This window comes from Passer montanus, unplaced genomic scaffold (genome assembly GCF_014805655.1).
Source record: "Passer montanus isolate IOZ18808 unplaced genomic scaffold, ASM1480565v1 scaffold6, whole genome shotgun sequence".
In the NCBI taxonomy this organism is placed as follows: domain Eukaryota; kingdom Metazoa; phylum Chordata; class Aves; order Passeriformes; family Passeridae; genus Passer; species Passer montanus.
The window spans coordinates 16557084-16582230 of NW_024371037.1; the positions used below are offsets into that span (position 1 = coordinate 16557084).

At 36.9% G+C, this 25147-nt stretch overlaps 1 protein-coding gene across 4 annotated transcripts in view; it reads right to left on the bottom strand.

Moving 5' to 3' along the window:
* Positions 1-25147, bottom strand: part of TAFA2 (TAFA chemokine like family member 2) — a 179406-nt gene that overhangs the window by 21423 nt on the left and 132836 nt on the right. For all 4 annotated transcript variants that reach the window (XR_005629580.1, XR_005629578.1, XR_005629579.1 and 1 more), the window contains exons 3-4: positions 1576-1728; positions 481-605 (exon numbers count right to left, since the gene is read on the bottom strand). Coding sequence is in view for 1 of the 4 variants with exons in the window: in XM_039726906.1 (XP_039582840.1) it covers positions 481-605; positions 1576-1728 (278 nt within the window). In the remaining 3 variants the exon portion in view is untranslated. The remainder of the gene's footprint in view (positions 1-480; positions 606-1575; positions 1729-25147) is intronic.

Below are 25147 nucleotides of genomic sequence, written 5' to 3' on the forward strand. Positions count from 1 at the left end.
TAGCAAATCACAGTTGTACAAGATAGAAAGGACCAGATGATATGTAATAACACATCAACTGCTTACCGTGCTCAGCAGTTTCTACATAGAAACGTGGTAATTCCATGTAACTGAAAAAAAATGCTGGTTTGCTATCCTTTGAATGAAGAAGTTAGCAAAGGGCAGAGAAATAGTGCAACTGATTTCAGAGAGAAATACATATTAGATTATAATTTATTTGATCATGATTGTTAGTTGAAGGGAACAACTCTACTATCCCCAGTGCTTACCTGAGAAGGGCTGGCACACAGCTTACTATGTTCAAACAATTGAAAAGTATGCTGAGAAAAGTGTGAGGGACCAGCAAGTCCAATCCCAGTATAACTCTCTTCCCATGCTTCTTTAGTCTTCTCATCTTAGGTCTTCTTTGTGCACCCAATTTCTTGTGCACCTTTCTTTTTTTTACTTGTTGGTAACATGTCAGGTTGGTATCATACCTACCCTAGTTGTTTTCACTTTATTCCCAGAGGAACAGCTCCATCCCTTACGATCTGGAAGAACTTTACATTCCTCCCCTTCAAGACATGGTTGCATGTGGCACCACCATTTCTGCTCCACTATTGAAGCTACAAGAGAAGAAAATAAATGTATTTCTACTTAGTTGAAATGGACACTTTAAGATGTCATTACACTGCAACATTTCTTTTATTTTCCAGGAAAATATGAGAAACATGTTGACTGACAGCTAGTCTGTGATTTTCAGCCACCTCAGAACCTTCAGAAGAAATTAGGTTTCCAATTTGTAAAAAGTGCTATGTGCTTCAAAGTCAATCTCTTCACAGCATTTCATCTCAACTTCATTTTTATCTTGCTTAGCCAGATTTCAAAGTTTTAAGTAGAATCTCTTCTTTTGCTTGGTCTATAGCCTAGCATAGCTTGATTAAATTTATTCCCCAATGATGACATATTTACAGCTTCTCTGACAGCCAACAACATATCAGCATTAAAGAGATCATGTAAAGGGTGAATCCTGCCACTCTTTCAGAGAAAGAGATTTGAAAAATCAGCTAGTATTTTCCCAAATAAAACATATGAGTCTATACCAGAATTGCTAAGTAAGACACTAATATTGCACGGTGAATAGGAATAATAGTGTAGGTCTAAAAAGATTTAAAAACAGACAGAACTGTGTTCTGTTTGTTTGCTTGTTTCTTTACAGTGAGATTATATATAAATAAGATGTGAGACTGTAGCACATGAAAATTATATGCTTATGTAGGTTTTGCATAAATGCTTTTAATTAAGTGAATTTCATACAACTCCAAGAGTCCTCTTTTTAGTTAGATCAAATTTAGCCTCTCAAGATGCCTCTTTTGCTGACATCTAATAATTTTGTTTAGCATTTCCACAGAGTAATAGCAAACAATTAATTTTTCCATCTTTCTCCCATTCACCTTGGACACACCCTTCAAAATGCAGAAGCTTTCCTACTTTTATTTTAAATAGTTTACTGTAATGGAGTGGGTACCATTAATATCTTAAGCCAGCAAAAACTCCCAGGAACACAAAGAAAAGAAGCAATAGAAGGAGTCGCACCATCAACACAAGAAGGAGCTGCCCGGGTGGTACCTGCTACCTGCCCAGGGAAGCAGGAACACTTCACTGTCTGTGATCTTTCTTCTATCTTATTCTTATTGCAGCATCTGTGAAGCGCCACCACTTCACAGGTCCCAGTTTTAACATGGTGAGCTGTGAAAATAAAAATATATACAATTTAGTATCTTTGAGAAGCAACATCATATTGTTTCATTTGGACTTTTTTTTATTGAAATGCATTAAACTTGGCTCTGTAAGACAATCTGCCATACATGAAGCAAGAGGTGCAATGGTATTAACACTAGAATGGAGAGTTGATCTCTTTTCCAAAGGTAGTATCTCAGGCAAGAAACACTGGCTAAAGAGCAGTTGGACAAGGCTGTATATCATCATCTACTAATGAAGCAGTGTAGAAAAACTGCCTAACCCCCAACAGATGGCAAAAATAGAATACATGCTTATTTTACAAGCCAGGACAAGCAGGAAGCAGAAACATAAAACTAACCTAGAAACTACACTAATTTCTGGACTTCCATAAACAGCTGTGTACCTCTACCAATATTTTTTTTTCTTTTTCCCTATGGCAGAAACTTTGAAATGAATGCATAGCAATGCTAAAATACCCATACATGCATATGTTTTCACAATCCATGTCTCCAGACTTTATGCTCAGAAGAGAGTTTGACGTGGTATTCCAAAACCTTCTGACAAGCAAACAGAGAACAACTGGAAGGATACAGGGAAAACACTCAAATGAAATCCAGAAATAAAATTGACTAAGGAATCACACTTTAAATTTTTCTGCCTGGCACTGCAAAGGTAATTTGGGAACAAGGGGACCCAAATTTTTCAAACAAGGGGGACAACAGGACAATCCTCAGTATTCCATATCTGTACCTATCACTTCCATTCATGCTTCTCTAATTGATTACCAGAATCATATGCTAGAGTCCAATGAGAGGAACAATTTGATAAGAAGAGAGCCACCAAAATACACTTTCTGGTTCAGCAGCCAGTTACTAAAGAACCTGGAGTTTGGAAAAAGTTTTAACTGAACTTTCAGCAGTTGCTTATACAAGGCCAGATATTCCTGGGGGTAGCTCATTACCATTAGAAGAAAGAGAGAAAAAAATCCGAACTTTAGCTGATATTGACCTACAACCTGTATGGGCAGGAATACTAATTATGTGAAGCAATATGTGTCCCTTAATTCTGATATTTATTTTTTTTATGTGCTTTATGCAAAGGCTGTGTACTGAATGCAACAGCTATCTTTAATATTACAAGGAAAAACCCCTAGAACAGGAGCCCAACACTGATGTCTGGATTCACCCGTTGTTATTTCACAGTGTCACCTCCTAAAAGGCCTGAGGAGGGAACAAAACTTGATGTAGGCTACAGACCCCATGAATTTCCTAGAGGCAAAACCCACAGATTGCAATTAGACTCTGGGTCTTCATCAACAAAACAAACTGCTAAACATTTCTTTGGGGAATTATGCATTTTTCAGTGTAACAAATTCCAGTGAACAGTCTGTGGTCTTTGTCATCACTCAATGTATTGTACTATGTCAGGTTTGATTATACTCAACCACATCATGCTGTGCCACAGCTGAAATTATATAACACAATGCAAGCAACTAACCCATGATACATCATATTTTGATATGCTGAAATGTTACATTTAAATCAAAAATCTACGAGGAAAAAAATGTCTTTATACACAAACACTGATTTTCTTCACTTTGTAATTTTTAATTCAATAGAGGATGAGGAAAGTAATTCATACTCTCTGCCTGAACTTTGCAGTCTCTGTTATTTTACACTTTTAATGACATTTAGTAAATATTTTTACAGCTACTAGCACAGGCTGCCCCAAAAATGACTTTTAATTCTTTTCCAAACAATTCCACTAGTATACATGCCAATAAAGCAATTTAAACAAATACATTCAATTTTTTCTCAATGAAACACTTGTAAAGTTCTTTATTTGTGAATAGGAAAAAAATTATCCTAGGATATATTGGGTACGTATAATATATAGTAGAACAAACATATCCTGCTTTTGCAAGTTCACATTAACTTTAATTTTGATAGGAATTACATATCTTATATTTACTCATTCTAACACAAATTCACTAAATTTCATTTTATGAAAGGTACATTAAAAACCCTAGACACTGAATCTACAAAAGAAAGCTAATTTAGTAGTAGGATAAAAATTTTAAACCACTTACTTTTTCACTATATTAATTTTAATTTGTATTCTCCATATTACTGATCCTGAAATTTTCTGTCCTCACTCTCTTATTGTATAACTTTATACTGCTTTACTGTGTCTAAACAAATGCCGTAATACAACTACTAAGGGAAAACTAAGTACAATGTACAAAAAGTAGCCATCAGGAATGGAAGCCATTTAAAAGAGCTATTGTAAAATTCTGTGAGGGAAATTTTCACACTGAAACAAAAATTTTGAATGCCTCCTTTGCAGTAATTAGGAGGAGAAAATCAGGTATTGTAAGACTTATGGGAAAAAAAGTGCAACAAAATGAAACAGTCATATTCACGTACAATACAGAAAAGCATTTCAAAGGATGAAAATGCATATGAAAAATGGAAGAGAACAAAAAATAACCACATACTATCAATAGCATTTGGGGAATCTTTAATAAAGATGCTTTGAAATTTTATGGGTATAAAGCAAAAACACCTTAGAAAAATATACAAAAATATTTCAAACATTGAGAAATATGGGCTAACCATCATCTAGTTTCTATTTGCTATCTAGAAAATGCCATGAAAATTCCTTGAGAGGAAAAGTCGGGATTTCAGGTCTTTACGCTATCAAATAATTAAGTCCCAGTGCAGCAAGTACAGGATCTGTCACATTCACGTAAAATTAAACTTTCTATAGAGTAGATAAAGAATTCCACACAACCTAAAACAAATTAACCTCACTAAGCCACTGGATCATTCCACAAAAGGGGGATAATACTTTGGGGGAGTCACATTTTGGTTTTGTTTCTTTTCATCCTAGCACAGATTTCAAAGTAGGCTGCTTGCTTTGCAGAAATTGCCTGAAGAACCAAATGTCATTTCTGTAATCCCACAGAAATTAGTTATTCAAAACCACTGCAAACAGTATTTCATTTGCTGCTAATGAAAGCAGTCCTTCCTGCTATCAGTGAGGAGAGGGATTGAAGAAAGAGACTCAGAGACCTCTATGTGTACATGTTTAAAAGTTTTCCTGATGATTGTCCATAACATAATATACATATAGATTATGTTCCAGAAGATCTAACGCTGTATCATGAGAGTGGAGCTTGGAAAACAGGAATTACCCTATCTCGCCCATTAACGGCATATCCTGTAATCAACCTGCCACTTTTACAGATTTTTTTTCATGTAGCAAAATCATCAATCCCTATCTCATAAATCAGAACCAGAAACTTCAGTGATCAGTATCATAGTCCTGAAAAAAAAATAAAACTAAACAATTACTAGTCTTCATTTTAGATAAACTTTTCTTGTTCCTTCATGGTAGTGCTATATTTCATTCACCTTCAGGTGAATAAAATTTCAGTCACATTGGCACAGTGCATCTAAGGGTCTATTACTCTTACTCCTCTGCTTCTGTGGAAAGATTACTCCAGAGAAGAATGGAAGTTACTACTCAAGATTGTTATTTTGTAATTCAACTCAAAAATATGAATATAAGGTATTTAGTGTAGGAACGCAAACCTTGCATTAAATCAAGAAAATCTGAACAGCATCATTCATTATGATCACCTTTCCTAGCCTCAACGCTTAAACATTGATGTCCAATTCTGTCACCCATCTGCTTAGTCATTTGAATCTTTTCTTTCCTGAAAGTAGCATAGATCATGTTTCAACACATACACTGGCCATTAACAAAGAGGAAAAAATCATGTTGCCAAGAACTAAAAAACTCAAGTCACAGCATTATTATGTTTCCATCTTCAGGATCCCCATCATTGCAGTAGGCACATATAAATAGCAGGGGAAATAATCAAAAAGGCTCTATTATATGCTCTCTGCAAAGACACCAGCACAGCTGGGTGATACAGTTAAATCCATCTAATGACTAAGAGCAACTGGAAGCAAAAGAAGATCCCTTATCTCTTTTCCAGCATTTTTTTCATCCCCTGCTTGCATGAACACTGTCATTTGATAGTGAAGATGGTAAGCCAGGGATTTGGACTGGAAGAAAAATTTCCCTTCTTTTAGGGTTAGTTCTCTACCAATTTAGCTCCTGCAGCTAGGTGCAGAGACCAGTGAGAAGCATTTTTCAGCCAAAGGGAAGAGAAAGAAGATGGCAACCACAGATACCTGATTAGCTCCTGCAGAAACCAGTTCCTATATCAGCTTGCAAGAACTGCAGCTCTGTAATCTGAAATAAATGTATCTTATTTTATTCTATTTCAGGTAATTTTTCTCAGGTCACAGAGACTATTTAAAATCAGCAAAGCTTTGTTTGTTTGAGTCTATGCTATATGTGAGGAAAAAGCATCAACAATAAATAAAAAAATGGAAATTACACATAGCCATGAGTCTCAATACACATTGCATCTAATATTGTATATTCTTTAGAGTTTTTGTCATCTTGGGTATGATCAGGAAGATTTCCCATATGAAGTACTCCAGTAACCCAGTCTTTCAAAGTAGGCAATATGCTTTCAAAGTAGGTACATGTGCATTTTTTATTTATGTAAAGCATATCTAAATTAATGATTATGATGGAATTACTCTTTTAAATTATCATTTCTAACAAAAAATAGACAGTAATTCAGGATATTATCAACTTGCTTAATCCATTTTCCTAAGTGATTAGTCACTATTCTATACCACAATAATCAAACAAATGTGTGATTGGATGCTATTGTTAAAATTAATAAAATTAGTGGTTATAAGATTTTTCCAGAATGGGCTTTAGATCACTGCCCTACCTTTAAATGACCAGGTGAAAAAAAAAGAAGGTTTTCTTGTTCACATAGTTTATTTGCTTTGTTCCTACTGATTGACAAGGAAAAAAAATGTAGGTTATTTTTCTGCTACACTTCAGCAATTTCAGTATGTCATATCAGTCTTAATGTGTCACTGTAGAGAGGAAGGATACAAATGAACTTGCAAAATCTCCCTCACAGACACAAAACACACACTCTCACACAATATTATTGCATTTTTTCAATATTTTAATAAGTGTTGGTAGCTGCCATTTCTAAGCAATCAAAATCTTATATAACCACTGCTAAGTCAGGATTTCCATCTAACTTGCTCTTTAAATGTCAGAATAAGTTATATGAAAACAAATACACTATCTAATTTCTTCATTCAATTAATTTTAACATTCTTCAATATTTTCTACAATATCCATGTAACAGCTGTTAGGGAAAAACTTGAACATAGTTTATTTCTACTCTACCAGCAATGGTTCTGATATTACTGCAGTTCTGTGATGTGAGGACACAAGCAATGTGACACTTTTTGTTAGGGATGAAATCTTTGATTTGACCAGTCATCAGTGCAGTTGGGAAAAAAAGCAGGCAGGTTTTTGGGAACACAAGCTTCAACTCGCTTTTGTAAACAAAAAACAAAGCACAATTCCATTTCAGCTCCATGGGCCAAAGAGAAAACTGGCAGCACAGACATCGGGAAAAGACGCCTAACTCCCAAAGCAGCACCGGTAGTTGTACATCAACAGCAACCTTCGCGAACATTACCTTTAAAGATCAAATTCAAAACCCTTTGAACTCAATGTTTTTGGTTTGATAGGTGGTTTTGGATCAGAATGTCAATGACAGAGTATTTTTTTTTTCCCAATAAGAGTGACATCTGGATTTGCAACTAAGATATTTATTCTGATGACTGAATATGCAACACCTTTTTCAATGATTGAGCAAATGATGATATATAGTCTAGACGTGAAAACTATGGTCAATTAAGATTATTAAAAAAAACAAAAACAAAGACAATTGTATCCATGAGGTAGTTTTTTTTCATTTTATTTCACACGCTTTTAAATTTGTTTGAAAATCTTTTATTTTTTAAATTGGGAAAATTATCAAAAACAAAGCTTTTTTTATTTTTTAAAAACTTTCTTGGTGTTCATCTTTTTCTTTGCTGGTTTCTTTTCCCTGTTTGGCCAGTGAACAGAAAAATCAATTACAGACACAGCAGTAATTCCTGTGTCCTCAGTGGTGACAATGAGGCATGTCACAGTTGTAGTGCATCTCAGGAAAGGCACTCATGTTGCTTTATTTTCAGATGACACATGGGGTTGTACTATAGTAACAGCAGGACAAAAATGCTAATTTTGTGCTATCCTATTCTACACTATCACAGAATCATAGAATGGGTAAGGTTGAAAGGGACCACAGTGGGGCTCTGTCCTTTTGACAACCTCCCTCCAGATACTTATGTACATTGTATATATACAAGCTGTCAGGAGCCAGCTGAGTTTCCTTGTGGCCAAGGCCAGTGGTATCCTGAAGTGCACTTCCAGGTCGAAGGAGGTGATCCTGCCCCTCTACTCCACCCCAGTGAGGCACACCTGGAGTGCTCTGTCCACTTCTGGGCTCCTCAGTGCAGAGCTCCTGGAGTGGACCATAAAAAGATGATTAAGGGACTTGAGCATCTCTCCTACCAGGAAAACTTGAAGGAGTTGGGCCTGTTCAGCCTCAAGAAAAGGCAACTGAGAGACCACCCTCACTGGTGTATATATCATATATTCCCATACAATTATTTCTGAAAACCCTACAAACACACCTTGTTGACAGGTCCTATTTACTGCATTCACATTCCCATCCTTTGTACCTCAGCTACAGTTCTTAAAATTACTTGTTCACTTTGGGCACAAATTCCAGACAGAGTATGCTCTACTTGCACCAGTGGAAAATCAATTTTTGGCTAAAAGTACAGCATTGTTTTTCATTTCTCTTTTACTCTGATACCTCTTGCATCTTGGGAGAGGTTCTCAGGTGAATTGCTAAAAAAACCGTAGCTGATTGCTTGGAATATTTTGCAGTGCCACTTGTAGGCAACACACACAGAGGAAATACTGCTAACTGCAGCTCCTCCCAGGCTTCTTGGATTCAACATGATGTTTTCTCTCCTGAGAGAATCATTTTAAAACAACAAGAGTCATTCTTGGTAAGTGTTTATTCTGCAGATGCTGGCCCAGCTCCTCTACCCCTCAATTAACCCAATTAGTCCACTTGGGTGAAGGATGATGAGCAGACAACACTACGCACATAGCATCTCCAGTAGCCTTTAAAACCTGAACTAATGAATGGTTTGCCACAGTCACACTGCCAAGCATAATCTTCTGCATGGTGCCAAAGAAAAATCTCATCCATCAGTTTGTCTGCCAGCCGTCATTTACAGCCATCTGTATGGGAAGACATTTTCCCTTTTGGAAAAACATCAAGGAAAAACTACAATATAAGCATTCCCCTGAGAAGAGCTCACTAATGAATCTGTGAGATTTAGCCTCAGATATTCCCATAGCAAATTCTATGCACAGAAATGGACTGCTGAGATATCTCCACTACGAGAGGAAAAGACTTACTGGAATAAAGTAGCAAGCTGGCATAGTCCCAGCTGTTCTCACAAACAAAAACTACAGATGGAGCACTTCATGCAGGATTTCTTGGACCTGGAGAGTCCACAGCCATCTCCAGGCCTTACTGAGGCTAATTGTATTCAGTCAGTCCTCTGGCAGGAGTGAGCCAGTCTTAAATAATCTTACCTCCTCTCTCTCAGAAAAGTCAGTGCCTTTTTATGGCAATGGCTACAAATTATCACTTCATACAAAACTTTTAGACAAAGAAATAGGAATTCAAAACACAACTGATTTCCAGGTAGCCTGAAGAATAATTTCCTCTTCTACATACGACCCCACACAGCCTAGAGTATTGCCCTCCCTATGTTTGACTTTTTAATTTTGAAATTGGGTAGTCTCTAAGTTCACAAAACCACAAAGCATTTAGAGACAAGATCACAAGCAGCAATAATTTTGGGGGGTTTCCAGCTCTGCATATGTGCACCTAATGGAAGAGGAACAGCTTCCTAATGGAAGCTTCTGCACCTTATCCCATTCCCCACCTCAAGACGGGCTCCCTGACTGCAGTCTGCCTGCCTGCCAGGTCTTACCCCACCTGCCACTGCAGGGGCCTGGAGAGGAGCTGCTCCACCACAGCCACCCCACTGGCCAGGCAGTGGATGAGAGGATGATGACAGCAGCAAAGGGACAGAAATGTTTCCTATGGGACAGAAATAGAGCCACTTTGCTTTTCGCAGATGAGATGCTTCCCACATTTCTTCTCCCGCAGCTGTGAGCTGACACAATTTGTGAGAAAGTTTGTGTAGAACCAGTAGAAAAACACTCAGGGCGAGGTGCAGTTTATAAATACGATAAGTCAAAAGTCCCAGTATCTCTGAGGTTGTTATCAAACATGTTAGGCAAACAATATATTAAAGTGTGCAGACATTTTGCAAATTACCAGGCTGATGCTAGAGATTACTAATTATATGATTTCACAGAGAAAAAAGACTAATCCAGCTTTCAGACACTCAAAAGAACATTTGGCACAAAGACTTTTTATTCTCTCATACTCTCTCTTTGGGCCTTCTGCCAAATATCTCGACTCAGCAAGAAGCAGTAGCACATGTCTCAGTGCAGCCTTCAGCCTTTGGCAGAATACAAAAACCCCTACATCTTCTCCTCAGTCTCAGAGAGTCAGAAGCCTGTTGTTTACACAATTATGGGGAATATATTTCCTTTTCCCCTAGATGACTCTCATTATTGATTTTCTTTTCTTTCTAGCTGACCCAAATGGTCACATTGTAGAGATGACAAATTAACATGTTCTCAGGGATACATCAGGAAAAAAAAAAAAACAAACCAGTGTGTAGTGCCTCAAAAAAAAATATTGTGTATGGAAGTTTCTAAGGAATAAGATTAGTGCAACAAGGTGGAGAGGTATATTCAGCAGTGCTTTTGAATTGCCTGCTTGCAGCCTTCTCATGCTTATTAAACAGTATCTCAAGAACTTAGAGGTGTCTCTTTGGAGACAGCAGCCAAAGCCCAGGGAAGGGGAACCAGGATTTCCCCAAAGAAAGGTGCAGCTGCGTCCCTGCATTATAGTTCCATTGCAACACACATCTAACTGCTTATGTGTGATCTTTCTTCTGCAATTAAGATCTTCATTTATTAAGGTCCAGAAGCTACTTTCACAGAATCTTAGCATGGCCTAGGTTGAAAGGGACCTTAGAGATCATTTAGTTCCAACTTCTCTGCTGTGGACAGGCACACCTTCTACTAGACCATGCTGCTCAGAGCTCCACCCAAACAGGCCTTAAGCACTTCCAGAGATGGGGCTCCCACAGTTTCTCTGAGCAACCTGTTCTAGTGCCTCATCACCCTTATGATAAAGAATACTTTCCTGATATCTAATCTAAATCTAATTTATTTCAGTTTGAAGCCATTCCTCCTTGTCACTACATCCTCTTGTAAAAAGACCCTCTCCACTTTTCTTGTAGGTAAAAGACCTCAGTTATAAGATAGTCGATTCATAATTAAGCATGTCAAGAAGAATTTGATTTTTCATTTTCAAACTATGACTATTCACATTCAAAGTATTCATGTTTCATTTCACTTTTCTTTTCAAAAAATTATGCTTAGCCCCCCTTATTCAGCCTAAGATTTTTCAAGCTTTTCAAGCAACAGTCCTCTGAATTTATGTTGAAAATCTTATAAATCCAATCAAATAAAGAAGAGTAAAGAGAAAGCCATGATTTCCAAACATCAGCAGCCCATTTTTTTTTCTCCTGAAGGAAAAATTATGCTTAGCCCTCCCTTATTCAGCCTAAGATTTTTCAAGCTTTTCAAGCAACAGTCCTCCGAATTTATGTTGAAAATCTTATAAATCCAATCAAATAAAGAAGAGTAAAGAGAAAGCCATGATTTCCAAACATCAGCAGCCCATTTTTTTTTCTCCTGAAGGAAAATACAGACATCACTTTTTTAACATTTACATTGAAGATCTATTAATCTGATTAAACTTGCTATAACAGAAGCACTCCAAGATCGCTATCCCTCTTCTATGCAGAAAGGTGTTTATGTACAGCTCTGCACTCACCATTTGCATGAAAACATACCTCAAGGTACTGAAAATACCTTTTAGCACTTATATGTGTGTATACATTCATCACATAAATATGTGATGACATTTAACATAATATCTACAAAAAGCATTTAATTTTGAAATTTTACTTTTTAAAAGTTCTGCAAGACTTTTGCTTGCTTGCTTTGATCATTGTCTAGTTGGCTCATTTTATTTTACATATAGTTTTAGATGGTGTGTTAATTGTTTGGGTTTTTTTTGGTTTGGTGTTTGGTTTAGTTTTGTTTTTCTTCACCTTATCTATTTTCATGACTGGAGAGGATGTACTAATTTAAAGTTTCTTTAATTCTCTAATGTATTTTTATAATATGTTGCATTCCATTTTGCAGTTCTGTAGTGCATTTTTACTTAATCAGTCAGCTAAAGAAAATTATCAAATACACTTTGGAATATTCCTCTCACAAATCATAGGCACACATATGCACATTCACCTTCCTGACAACTATATAACTGCTTTTTTTTTTTCTTTTTTCCTTTTCTACACCCCTGCCTTCTAGGATTTCACCACCGTCCTTCAGACTCCTCCATATGTGTTAAGAGAAACTCCATAGGATGTCCCAGTACACAGTTCACTGTCTGAAACAAAGATCTTAATTTTAAGTTTCAGCTTGCTTCTTTAGAGCCCCAGGCAAGCTCTTTGAAGTGTAGAGTCAGGAGGGAAACTTAACTCAGGCCTTTAGAAAAAAACTGCTAACAAGGCACATGTCTACTACCGTGAAATGCCTTCCTTTGGAGTGATCTCCCCCGCTGCAACCTTCCCTCCACACTGTTGAGTCCACATAAATAGCAGGTTTCTGAGCCATGGGTATGATTAATCAATAAGGATCTAGACAGAGTCTATGAATTGAAACTGGGTGGCCTGGGAAGAGGCTGGCTATTCTTCAAGACAGAGAAAAGAAAGCACATTCCAACAAGCCAAGTAAAATAGGAGAAACTGCCAGGACAACCTTTCAGAGTAGTGCAATGAAGAATATTTTTGCCCAAGGATTCCCAGCAGATAATAATTTCAGATATGTCTTCTTGCTGAAAATATACCTTTTAAGATGCTCCTTGCAGACTCCCTGGCATTTGTTTCTGAAGGAACTCTGGTTAACCGAGGCTGTTGATTGGAAACATACACACCACTCCCATAGCTACCCAAAGTCAGAAGCTGCAAAAATGTCACAGAACCCAGAACTCCAGAAGTGTGGTTTTTAACAACTATCATGTAACAAAAGCAACTGAAATAACTCACAAATAACCTACAAAACAACAATATGGACCAAAAAAAAAAAATCATAATTATTCAGGAACATTTTCAGACAATGAAGATTTGGCTTCATGTTTCGCATCTTAATCCTGTATCTTTATGGAAGCTCACACATTGCACATAGGGATGTAAGAGGCCACACCAGGCCACCTCAGGATCCTTTTTCCTGCCTATCCACAAAATGAGCCAGGCACATTGTGGAGCTGGACCACTGCTGGAACACAAGTACAGACCACAGCAGAGCTTCCTAGGCAGCTCTTGGACATGAGTTTTTTGGGACTGCACACCTGGAGCAAAATAAAGGTAAATTATTACTAAAATAATTTTTTATTACCCCACAGAAATCTCATATTCAAGCCTTCTTCATTGAATATGAGACTCACAGACCAGTGAAGGAACTCCGTCTCCTTCCATGGAGCAGAGAGAAGCCTGTGGTGCTGTGCTGCTCCTGCTGAAAGGGCTGGTGAAGGGCCTGCTGCTCAAGACAAGCTTCCAAACAGGTCCAGCTCCCACAGTTCCTCCTTTGCCATGTTACCCAGCACCCAGATCCATCATTCTCCCACAAGAGCCAGAGCAATGCTTCTGAAGGTGCCAGGAATGAGGCCCTGTCCAAGAGGTTATGCCAGTGCCAGAGACTGGCCATGCCAAAGGGAGAGTCCAAAGGAGCATCTACAGCATTCACATCTTTCACCATTGTAAAAGTGCAAAGGGGAAAAAGGACAGTGGTTGTCTCTCAGAGAGACATGAAATCTAAAAGAAAAAAAATGCTTGAATTTTAATGCAACTCTTGCTAATAGGAACTTGCAAGGAAGACAGACAAATTACCTACTGCACATAAAATTATAGCATCCGTTGCTGGCTTCATACATTTTTATGACTGCATATTCTTTGATCTTTTTGCTACTTTAATGTAGGATTTTCCTCACAGAGGTCAACAATAGAACCTCAAAACCTCAGACCTCCCATTGCACTGAAGTGTGGTTTTTAGTCAAATAACTGGGAGATTGGGTAGCAGTTGTTATCTGTGGGCTGGTTTCAGTCTTTCAAAGTCCCTAGTGCAAAGCTGAATGCCACATACAATACACTGCAGTGTATTTGTCTGCCAGGGTCTAAAAATGTGTCAGAAATGACAGCAGAATGCTTATAAATATCCATAGGGCTGTGCCTCTTTCCAAGGTTAGATGAAATTGTAATGGAGAAATAACTGACTACCCACAATTCCTTACAAATATCTACACTGCCTCACAACAAAATATTTTTACTGCTTTAGTTCCAAAATGCACACCAGAAAAATACATGACTGTTAAATAATTGTCCAGGTCCACAGCACTGATATGCTGTGAAAGGAGCCAAGTGCAATCTTCTTTAGTCTGTGGAAGACTGTCACAAAACTCAAAAAATTGCCTTCCCCTTCAATTCACCACCTTAAAAGCTGAACAGCAAGGGGATACACCAGAGGATTTGACAAAATGCCATTCATGAGACACCTTGTCTGATCACACACACAAATCTAGCAGGAGTTTTATCTTTACAGGGCTCACAAGTCAGGGAAATCTTCAGAATAATCCTAGCACATATCCTTCAGGTGCAGCCTATTGTAAAACAAAATAAAAATATGAAGAAATCAGAAACTGAAGATGCAGCAGAATGAGCCAGCATTTCCCAACTCCAGTGGGACAGTCTTGCTTTAACACCTAATTCTTTATGTGGAAGTGGTGCCTTGTCTAGGAATTCTATGTTCACTGGGCACCTATAAGTTTCTAAGGAACAACAAAAAAGTAAACATTAGTACTGTGAATCTTTTATTTCACACACAACCACTCAGATATTTGTTTTGCTATTCACTTGGATTCTTACTTCAGTGAACATGCTGCATAACACAGATGTAATCTGATTATTGCTGATCCTCTGCTTCATCTCTCCAAAAAAAAAAGCACATGTTCACCCACCTTTCCTTTCTTATACAGTTATTTCTAGAGTCCAGCAGCAACACACCTGCTTCTATTACATGAATATATTGTCATCTGATAGAACAGAAAGCAAATTTCTGCAGTTCATGCATGGTTCAAGGTCCCAAAAGCAGTACACAGCAGTGTCCAAACTTACAAACTGGAAAGATTTTTGGAATTTTGTCCCTGATTATTATTTCTCAACTACTATACCTAAGCATACTGACATAAACACATGTACAATCAAGGACATACAAGGGGCACCAGGTAGAAGCATCCAGTGTTTTAACATAGCAATGCATCTTAACATTTCAATTAACTTTCTGAATCTTTATAGCATCATTTACTATATTATTACTACAATAATGAGAGTGGGTGTTCAACTGTTCTCAAGAAAACCAGACACATCACCATACACTGAATGTCTACAGTGCCTAATCTGAGCTGGACATCCCTGTATGATCAATGCAGCTAGAGAAAGAAGCACCTCCAGAAGGTATTACCCAAATCTCAAGAATGCAAGATTAGATCCCTCCTTAAGGGAAACAGCTACATCAGGAAAGATATTACTTGATCCCTGGTTAGTAATTTAACCCGTGAGACTGCCCTCATTGGAATCCGACATTGCCGCAATACTGAAAACAGGCCTAGCAGAGATCAGTGCTCTGCAATGACCATGTCTGCTCTAACAGTCATAATACATATGTATAACTAAATTAAGCTAAAATATATCCACTGATTTATTGTCCTCTGTAAAGCTGGGTTTTAAGATCTATGGCATTTGCCAGGACATAGCAGAGGAGTCACATGCAGGTCAAAACAGAACACTTGAGTCAGAGGAAGAAACACTCTCCCCTAGCTTTTATTTTAGGAGCTTTTAAAACTTTACTAATTATGGTAGTAGCATATCAAGACTGATTTTCAAAGTTCTGCTTAAAGAGAAAACCTTCTCCTTCAAAGAAAAAAGAAAAAGATATACTTAGAAGACTCAGATATCCTGGATTTAAAATTCATCACCAATTTATTTCTTCATTTTATTAATAAAGGGACACAAAAATACACAAAATCTGCAGCTTTTAAATCTCAGCTCTAAAGTAACATTACTGCATTTTTCTCCAGGTTGGCTGTAAGAAAGAAATCTCTTTTTCCCATCTATCTTCCCTTTAATTATTCATAATTGCTATGCATAAGCCTAGGAGACTTTTCAGTAATATAAAGTAAAAAATAAATGCCAAAAAAGCATAAAAATTCTATTAAAAACTATCAAAATTTTTACCCCCTAATGATTATTGTTATGAAAAATTGAGTGATATTTTACAGTTTAACACCCCTCTCTTACAATGACTCTATTAGGATAAGCCATAATTTGGCATTTTCCTACATTTTCAGTGTGGGTCATAATGCTGCTTAAGTGTAGACTGTTGTATTCCTAGCACCCAGCAGAAAAGCAAATTAGTTTATAATCACTCCTGCAGATCTGTTCTAAAGATAGATTTTTAGGAGAGCTTTTCTGGCAGGCAAAAATAGTCTGATTAGTGAGACCTTTTACTTTTTTTCTTTTTCCATACACCGTTATTTAATATGACAGTTTTAAATGGGAGCTCTTCACAGGATTTATTACATATCTAGGTTTGAAATGTTCATTAGGCTAATTTGTATTTGAAAATAGAAACAAGAACTACAGTTGAGAAATATATTTCCTTCAGGAAAATCATTATTTTTAAAAATACTATCAGTAATTACTGTCCATAGTGTCCTACTGTCTAAACAGATTAGCACTTTTAATTTCAGAAAGATTAAGTAAAAATGAGGCTAAAATATTGCCTGTGATGAAATAAATCACATGTACTTCAAAAATAAGAGTATGATTTTCATAGGCCATTCAGAGTATTTTAATTTAGTTTTGCTCTCACTTTCAGAAAAAATACAAAGCACTTAAGTTCTAAAGGCCTTTAACACAAACAAAAGTTGTTTATATCCTATCAGTGGAGGTCGTAGTTGAAACTAATTAAAGTATTTTTGTGCTTTTCTGTTTCCAATAATAGCTGACTGATTCTGAAGATTTTTTCATACTTCTACTACTAAGAAGCAACTGTTCTAGAGTATGACATTTTTATAGTCAAAAATATGCAGTGATCCTTTTAGTTTGCTTTTTCAAGTTTTTTTTTAAAAGAATTTAAAATTATATCAGTCAGAGAAAACAGTATTTTAAATCTCCTAAGACAATTTTTAACCAAAACTAGCAGGAAAAAAAGATATTTAAACAGCTTTCATATGCACAGTGTGCAGCAGTGTAACAAGATGGCACAAAATTACTCTTCCTCTTTCCTTATTTAAACTTTTATCTTCTCTCAGATATAGTCATTTTTGGTCCTAATATCTCTGGCAGATGTTCTGGGGTGAATGAGGCAATTAAGAATCCAAAATTCCCATTTCTTCCAGATGCTTCTTTTCTCAATATTCACTCACTGGATATATATTTACTTTCCACTCTGCGGTGTGTAGCAGTTAGCACACCTTCTGGGCTCCATTTCACAAAATTTCCACAGTTAATCTAACACATGCCAACACATCTTAAATGAAAGTTTAGCACTAGTAATATTTTTTCTATCAGTAGCGTATTTACATAATAGAACAAAGTTGAACAAAGTTTTAAATAAGTTGTTTACTTAAGAACTAGCTTCATTGTGTTTTTCACAGGTACAATACTTTCTGCTATGTGTCTGATTTTGAAAATTTTGGTTTTTCCTCAGTCTTTCAGCTCACTGAAGGAATCTAATGATGGTTTTGGTCTTTTCTGTGACCAGTTCTATTCACTGAGATAGAACTACAAGCTGAAGTGTTCATGCTTGCTCCCCATTCATCAAACACATACACAGCTTTGGGTTCAAAACCTGGATCCAGAACAATTCTGACCTTCTCAGTAATTCAGACAGCTCTCCTCTCACACACAGCTCCAGAGCATAGACTCAGCTGAAGCAATTCTAATAACTTGCACCTAAAAATTCAATGGCACAGTGCACCCAAGATTTGTGTTGGTCTTAACAGAATACTTTTATTGTGTATATCCTTTCTGCAGTTCTGCATTCACCCAAAATAACACACACATTCAGGTTTATACTTTAGTCATCCAAGGGCACTTGATATTGAAGCCAGAAGTATTTTGCAAAATGGAATTCTAAGTCTACTGCATTTACTTGAGAACAATTTGAGTACAAGAGTTATACAAATCTATGGGGAAAAAAGAACAAGACAGACTTGGCAGCTCCTGCCTCAGCCTCCTCATCATTACAGACAGAATTCTTGCTCAGCCTGGTAAAAGAGAGCTGCACAAGGCAGACTGCTCTTTTATGATTTTCCTGCTTTCTGTCATCTGAACCCCCAAGCCAGCCTCCATCTCTCAGTAAGCATGCCATGGTTTTGCTCCCATCTAAGTACAGAAGTGGGTTTTTCTTGGCCACACTTAAATGGTACTTTCACACTCCCAAAGGCATGGTCAGAATTTCACTACTATTTCTTTGCAAATTTAACAGCTCTTCCAGACTTTCTCTGCCTGCACACAAATATCTTAAGGGCTACTGCCAAGAGGATGGGGCCAGACTGTTCAGTAGTGCCCAGTAACAGTACAAGGGGCAACAAACAGAAAAACCAGGAAATTCAGTCTGAATCTGATGCATAACTGCTTTTCTGTGAGAGTGTGTGAGAGACTGAAATGTTACAGTAAATGGCTTAGACATTGTTATGAAGGATTTTTTTGTACCAGGGGACTGCACATGATCAAAGTGTCACAACACATCCAGAGTCTGTTACAAGAGACAGTGGCAAACTTGTCTCCCCCAGGAGAGTCACCTGAGGGTTCCCACCTTGCCTGAACATGTATTAAGCTACTGAACTCTTTAGGGGAGTTTTAGGGGACCCCAACCACCAAGAAAACCAAAGAGGATCAATGGGACACCATCAGGTACCATGGAATGGTGACATTTTCTACTTAATCTATCCCTCTGTCACTATTTTTCTCTCCCACCCCCCTCCACCTTTTTCTATTTCTTTCTATGTCTCTGTCTCTATCTCATATTTACTGTTAGGTAAATACCATATTATTGACTTAAACATATGGTCTCATTTGCACCTTAATTCAGGCAGAAGCATCTCTCTAAAAGTTTTAATTAAAGCAGATAATAACAGGGTAACAGACCATTGGAACAGGCTGCACAGAGAGGTTGTGGAGCTGCCTCCTCTGGAGACATTCAAGACCTGCCTGGACACAATCCTGTGTAACCTGCTCCAGGTGAACCTAAATGATCTTCAGAGATTGTTGCCTTCCCACAACAACAATTCTCTGATTCTGTGTATTTTTGCTCTACAAGGAGGAATTGAACAAATACAAAATCCAGGTTTAACAGCTAAACCTTTTTTTTAAACAACAGAATGACATTTGCAGAATGATACACAGATATAAATAAATCTGTCACAGACCAGATTTCACTGGCTTCTGAATAGCAAAATGAGACTCCACTTGAAAATTAGAAATAAAATAAGACCTTTAGAAATTTATTCAGACATTATGACCCTGATACAGGAGAAGAGTTTTGGGCAGATGAAGGAACAACATCCAAACCAAGTTCTCCTGCTAAGAGACTTTTCAAAAGTTCCAGAAGTTGTCCAACAGTTTGTAAATTATTTTATATAGGAATTCAGGGAAGAATTCACACATACACTTAAAGCTTGAGTTCTCACTTTTTGAAAGGAATGAGCTCTGAAAGCTGTTTCAGAGAATCCAGAAGAGATGCCTGAAACAAGATGTTGTGGAAAATTCCCTGAGTTTTCAGTTAGTTTTCAAAATCACCACTATTTTGTGAAACTCCTATAAATAAATTATAAGCACTTAAAAAACTAAAATGGTCCACATAAGCTATTTCAGCAGTGATGACCTTGCATTTTCCTCTTTCATCCAAGTCTCTCTTACACACATATGCATATGTTGCCATCTTATTGTAAAGGTTTCATACTATCTCAGTGATGGCTCATGGCCAGCTCCTCACAGCACTGACTCCTTCTCCTCTGCACAGCCAACAAACTCCATCTCAACCACCCAACCTGCTCTTTTATAATACCCCTCTTAATTGGATCCAGCTGTGGCCTATTAAGGGCAGGCTTGTTCTTAATGCTTGATAATTAGCACAGCTGTAACTCCTTAGGGGTGAGATTACCTTCACCATCTCTATTCTCCTACATTTTATCTATCCACATGCATACATATATACATTGTCTTCCAAAATGATTACAAATTTAACACATTTGCATCGAGTCTTTTATAGCTGGACTCACAACCTCAAAGGCCTTTTCCCACCTGAAAAATTCTATCATTCTATCATTCTAACTCTCTATTGCAGAGGAAGACTGCTCCAGTGAGCCTTAAACATAAAATTCCCTCAGCCTCCCAGTAAACACAACTTAATTTTTGGTTCAGAAAGAAACTTTAAAAACTGCAAACCAAAACAAGAAAAACATTATTCTATGGATACTTCCCAGAACAGCTGACTTCTTCTGAATGTTTTCTTGGCACCTGTATGACGAAAGAACAGCTGTTCTAAATATGACACTGAACAAGCAATTACTAACACTGTTGTTGAGTAAATTAAGTGAAGAGTGTCAAGAGAGAAGGGCACAGTCTTTATACATCAGCAGCAGAAAATTAATACAGATGAAAATCAGATTAACATATGCCCTGAATGTTAGAGAAATAATCTCTACATGGGATGTGCTTTTTCAGGCACAAACCAATCAATCTGAGTGTGTGACATCCTTTGAGATGGATTATGGGGTATGCAGTAGGCACCAGCACACATATGGGACAGTAATTGTTGATTGCGTGGAATGTGTATTGGAAAGTCTAAGGAACAGTGCAAAAAACTTAATATTGGCACTACACAATATATATGTGTTCTCCATACAGGAAAGCTGATGTTGACTTTGAAGATAGAATTGGTTTTAATCCTGACACTACAGTAGTTTTACACATGTGGTTTGTGGTGTAAGGGACCTTAAAGATCATCAAGTTCCACACACATACTGTTAAGGCTCAGACTGCAATTATAACATGATATTGACTCATTATATTTGATTTATAAAAATTATATTATCTTAAAATATTAAATTTTGAGAAAATATAATGTAAAGGAAGCTTTAAACTAGTCAGATTTTCTTTTCAATTATATTCTTGTTGGATAGTCCCAGATGTATTTTTTCAAGGAAAAAAGACAGGAAAAAAAATAAATTGTCATACTAGTGGAGAAAAATCTGCTTGATTTCTCTACCACAAAAAGCTGATTTCAGGGTCTTGGATATAAATTTGTCACAACTGTCCAATATATCTCAAGATAATCCATCCATTGGCTCCAAAGGCATCAGAAGATCCAAATACTGCCTCTTCTACAGTTCATGTCCAATTCCAAGGCTGGAAACTTCAACCACAAGTACATGCAGACCTTTCCTGCACATAAGGATTCCCATCCTCCGAGTAACTCAGCAAACTTTTGTTACCAGAATTAAGTATTTATATAGAGACAGAAAAATAACATTTCCTCAAAAGGTTTACTTGTGTAAACTCATCTGATATTTACTTTTAAAATTTTGTAACAACTGTCCTGTTTACAACTCCTATAGTACATATCTGTACTGGATGGATCCTCATAAAGACAGTGCAGCCAGCACAGTCAATGAGTAAAATTGTTTTCAGAAAGAGGAAAGGTTCTGGAGAGTGGGCACAGGCAACTGCAGCAATGCCATGGCTTGCTGTGGCACAGCATCCTGCTCCAGGATGTATGACTGGTGTCTCCAGGTCACTAAACAGTCCTTCTCTTCCTTCCTGATCACAGCTGCATCTAACATCTTTATTTAAGACATTCTCTATGATATGATATAGATTTAGGAAAATGAAAAATTCAGACTATAACTGCAAGCCCAGAAAATAATATTTTAAATATGGAATGGCTAACAAAAATATACATTACTATATGCTGCATTTTTGAGCACTTAAAAAGTTAACACAAAAATAAAAATTCTGATCAACAGATCCAAGAGATCAACAAAAACTGTGCAAATAAACTGTGCAACAGTTTATTTCATGCTATTTTTATGATTTTAGTAAAAACGGTGGCATGCAAATGTAAACGCTCTGTTTTCCTAGGCATAAGAATAAAGAAATCTAGCAGAATGTATTACTCAGTACATGACTCTACTGGAGGAATTTGAGACCAAGAATATAAAGCTGGAAAAGTGGATCTGATTCCAGTATTAGGGACATGTCAACATTTACTTATGATAGGAACAAGTAACAGAAGAATAAGCATATTATCATTGTTTTTTTCAGTCCTAAGACCTTACAATATTTTCCTTACAAAGAAGTATAGGAAATTTTAATCTTCTGAAACAGAAGTTGGCTAAAGAAACATTTGATTGGTAGGACAGTTATCTAAAGGAAGATAGCATTACTATAAATGAAGATATTAAAAAGTTTGGAATTTGAAACTGTAAAATCTACCTTGTAAACTTGTAAAATATACCTTTTACAAGAATGTAACATTTTTTACAATCATCTTCTTTACTCTACAATATAAAAATCTGAATATATTTAAGAAAATTACCCTGGGTACTTACTTGTGGCAAGTTAATAAAAAATTTGGCATAGGGATTAGAAGACCAGGCCCAAAAAAAAAAATCCTGTCCTTTTCCTTTTCTCAGAAAAACCTCACACTACTTGTATGTATACTACTTGTCAAATATAAATAGAAAGCCCTACTATTTGCCAAATATAAATAGAAATATTTTTAAGTGATCAGTATAAGGGAAAATGCATGCTGCATCATTGCAACCCTGGAACTTGTCCCTCCATGGCTGCTTCAAGGACAGACAAGATTCACAGCCAAGGTGATGGTGGGAATGGGGAAAAAATGAAGGCAGACTTTTGTTGTGATGGAGCTGGCAGTATAGGGAAGAAATAGGCACAACTCTGCTATTGCAAAGATTTCTTCACCTATGTCCTAGTGAACATCAGAACTACTGGCACCTTAACAATAAGAGATTCTTTTTCCCTTCAGATCCTGGCAGATGGTCAAGGAATGTTATCTCCTGAATTCTAACAGATATGGTATTAACATTTTAGATTGCAGTGACAGATACTGATACAAAAGTTTTTGACTGACTGTTCTATTTTATCTTCAAGGAAATGGCAATTTTTGTATTAGGTTCTGATCCTGATGACTGAAACTTCCAAATCAGGCTAAAGCTAGATAAGAACATCTAATATCTTTCTTCCCTATGCCTGCTAAAATAACTATCATCTTCCTTTGTTTCTATATTTAAACATTAATTACACTTAGAATTAGGTTAGTGAAAGCTGCACACAAAGCACTCTCATTTAAAAGAATTTATCTCTGCGCCAAACTTCTACAAGAGATAAGATGGTCCATGTTTGAGACAGCGAATATGACAAAAGAATTTTTGAATGAAGCAGGACTGATACAAAAATAATACATGAGCGGATGTGTCCATCTAATATTTTGACAGACTGTACCCACCAGTTTCCAGCCTCACCTGGCAGCTCCTAAGGCATCCACCACATTCCTCTTCATGCCTGCAACTTCTCTCATTTAAATATTGGACATTTTATTTTCTAACTCCAGTAAAGAACCTGGGAATATGCAGAACAACTCTTTTGTCCTTTGACAGGTCCACACAACCAGAAGGTGAATTTATAGCAGGGTCAGATCCCTCAACAAATGTTACAGTATAGGTACTTCAAAAAAGTGCAAACTGAGGAAAAAACAATACTGCATCTGCTTACCCCTTATAATAGATCCCCCACAGTGGAACTGGGAGTCCTGAATTTGGTGCCCTCCATACCTCAAACCACATATCTTATATTCCCAAAAAATGGCATTACCTCCAATCGGGCTCACTCAGCTCACTGGAAGGAAAACAAGAGGGAGCATGTAGCTCTCTAGTGGTTACTTAGGTGGAAGAAATATCTTATATCTGGTTTCTGTATTCTGCACTGAGGCTACTTTCTGTTTTTAAATTGAATACAAATGCCCTCTATTTATGTGTTATGAATGCTGTCTTCTACACAATATAAAATCCTCAATAGAAAGGACAAATGTAAACCCATACTAAACCACTATAACCTCATGATGAAGGTATTTTTACAGAAATACTGAATACTTCAGAGATGTCCTATGTAAGCTTTGGGACTATTCTCTAGTCTTAACTAGACAGAGTCCCAAAACATTAGGAATGTAGCTTCTTGCTTCTCACTTTCTCATAGTTTCCCAAATCCGGGCACATTTGGCACAGGCTGCATCGCAGCACTGGTGCCAGCAGTGCTCCTGCCTCAGCAAGGCAGCTGAGAAAGGCAGACTTATCCAAGAAGGGTGACTTAACCATCAGCTTTAGGGGCTCCTTCATTCAGATGGATTTGGGAACAGCTCCTCCTCTGCATTATCTCCTTGTGAATAGAAAGATATTCCCTCAGACTTCTAATTCAGTGCAAATTCACAGACAAGTAGGAGCAGCAATTCTGCATCTCATATGATAGTTTAGTGTATCTATATAATAGGCATCAGATTAACAAGTCCAGCTTTTGAGTGACTTTTTTAAATGAAAATAAATTATTGTGACTTTTCATGATAAAAAAGACTCAATTACTTATCTACCTACTTATCTACCTAGAGTGTTTTCTGGTTCTGTAACAAATTCCTTTTGGCATGTAAGCATTCATCATTAGCCATATTTTTAAGTTACTTCTTATTTTTTCCAGGATTTAAAACCAATGCTAAACTTATTGTTTTACATTTTGAGAAATATTAAACTATACTTAGATTCAAAAGCACTCTTCATTTAATTAGAATATTTTATTGCATTATCAATTTTAAAAAACCTTAGTGATCAAAAAGTTCACAAATTTATGTATCTTGAAATAGTTTTTAATTTTAGGGTAGAAATTTTATGCCACAGTAGTGTCTTCTCTAGCAAGGAGTGCTTGTAATGGGGTATCGGTACATTTTTTTCTCCAAAGGACCAGTTCAACACTTGACACGTTAAACATGGGCTGTGATACAATGGTCATCAAATCAATTCATGCTCCCTATGACAGAAATAGCAAAAAGG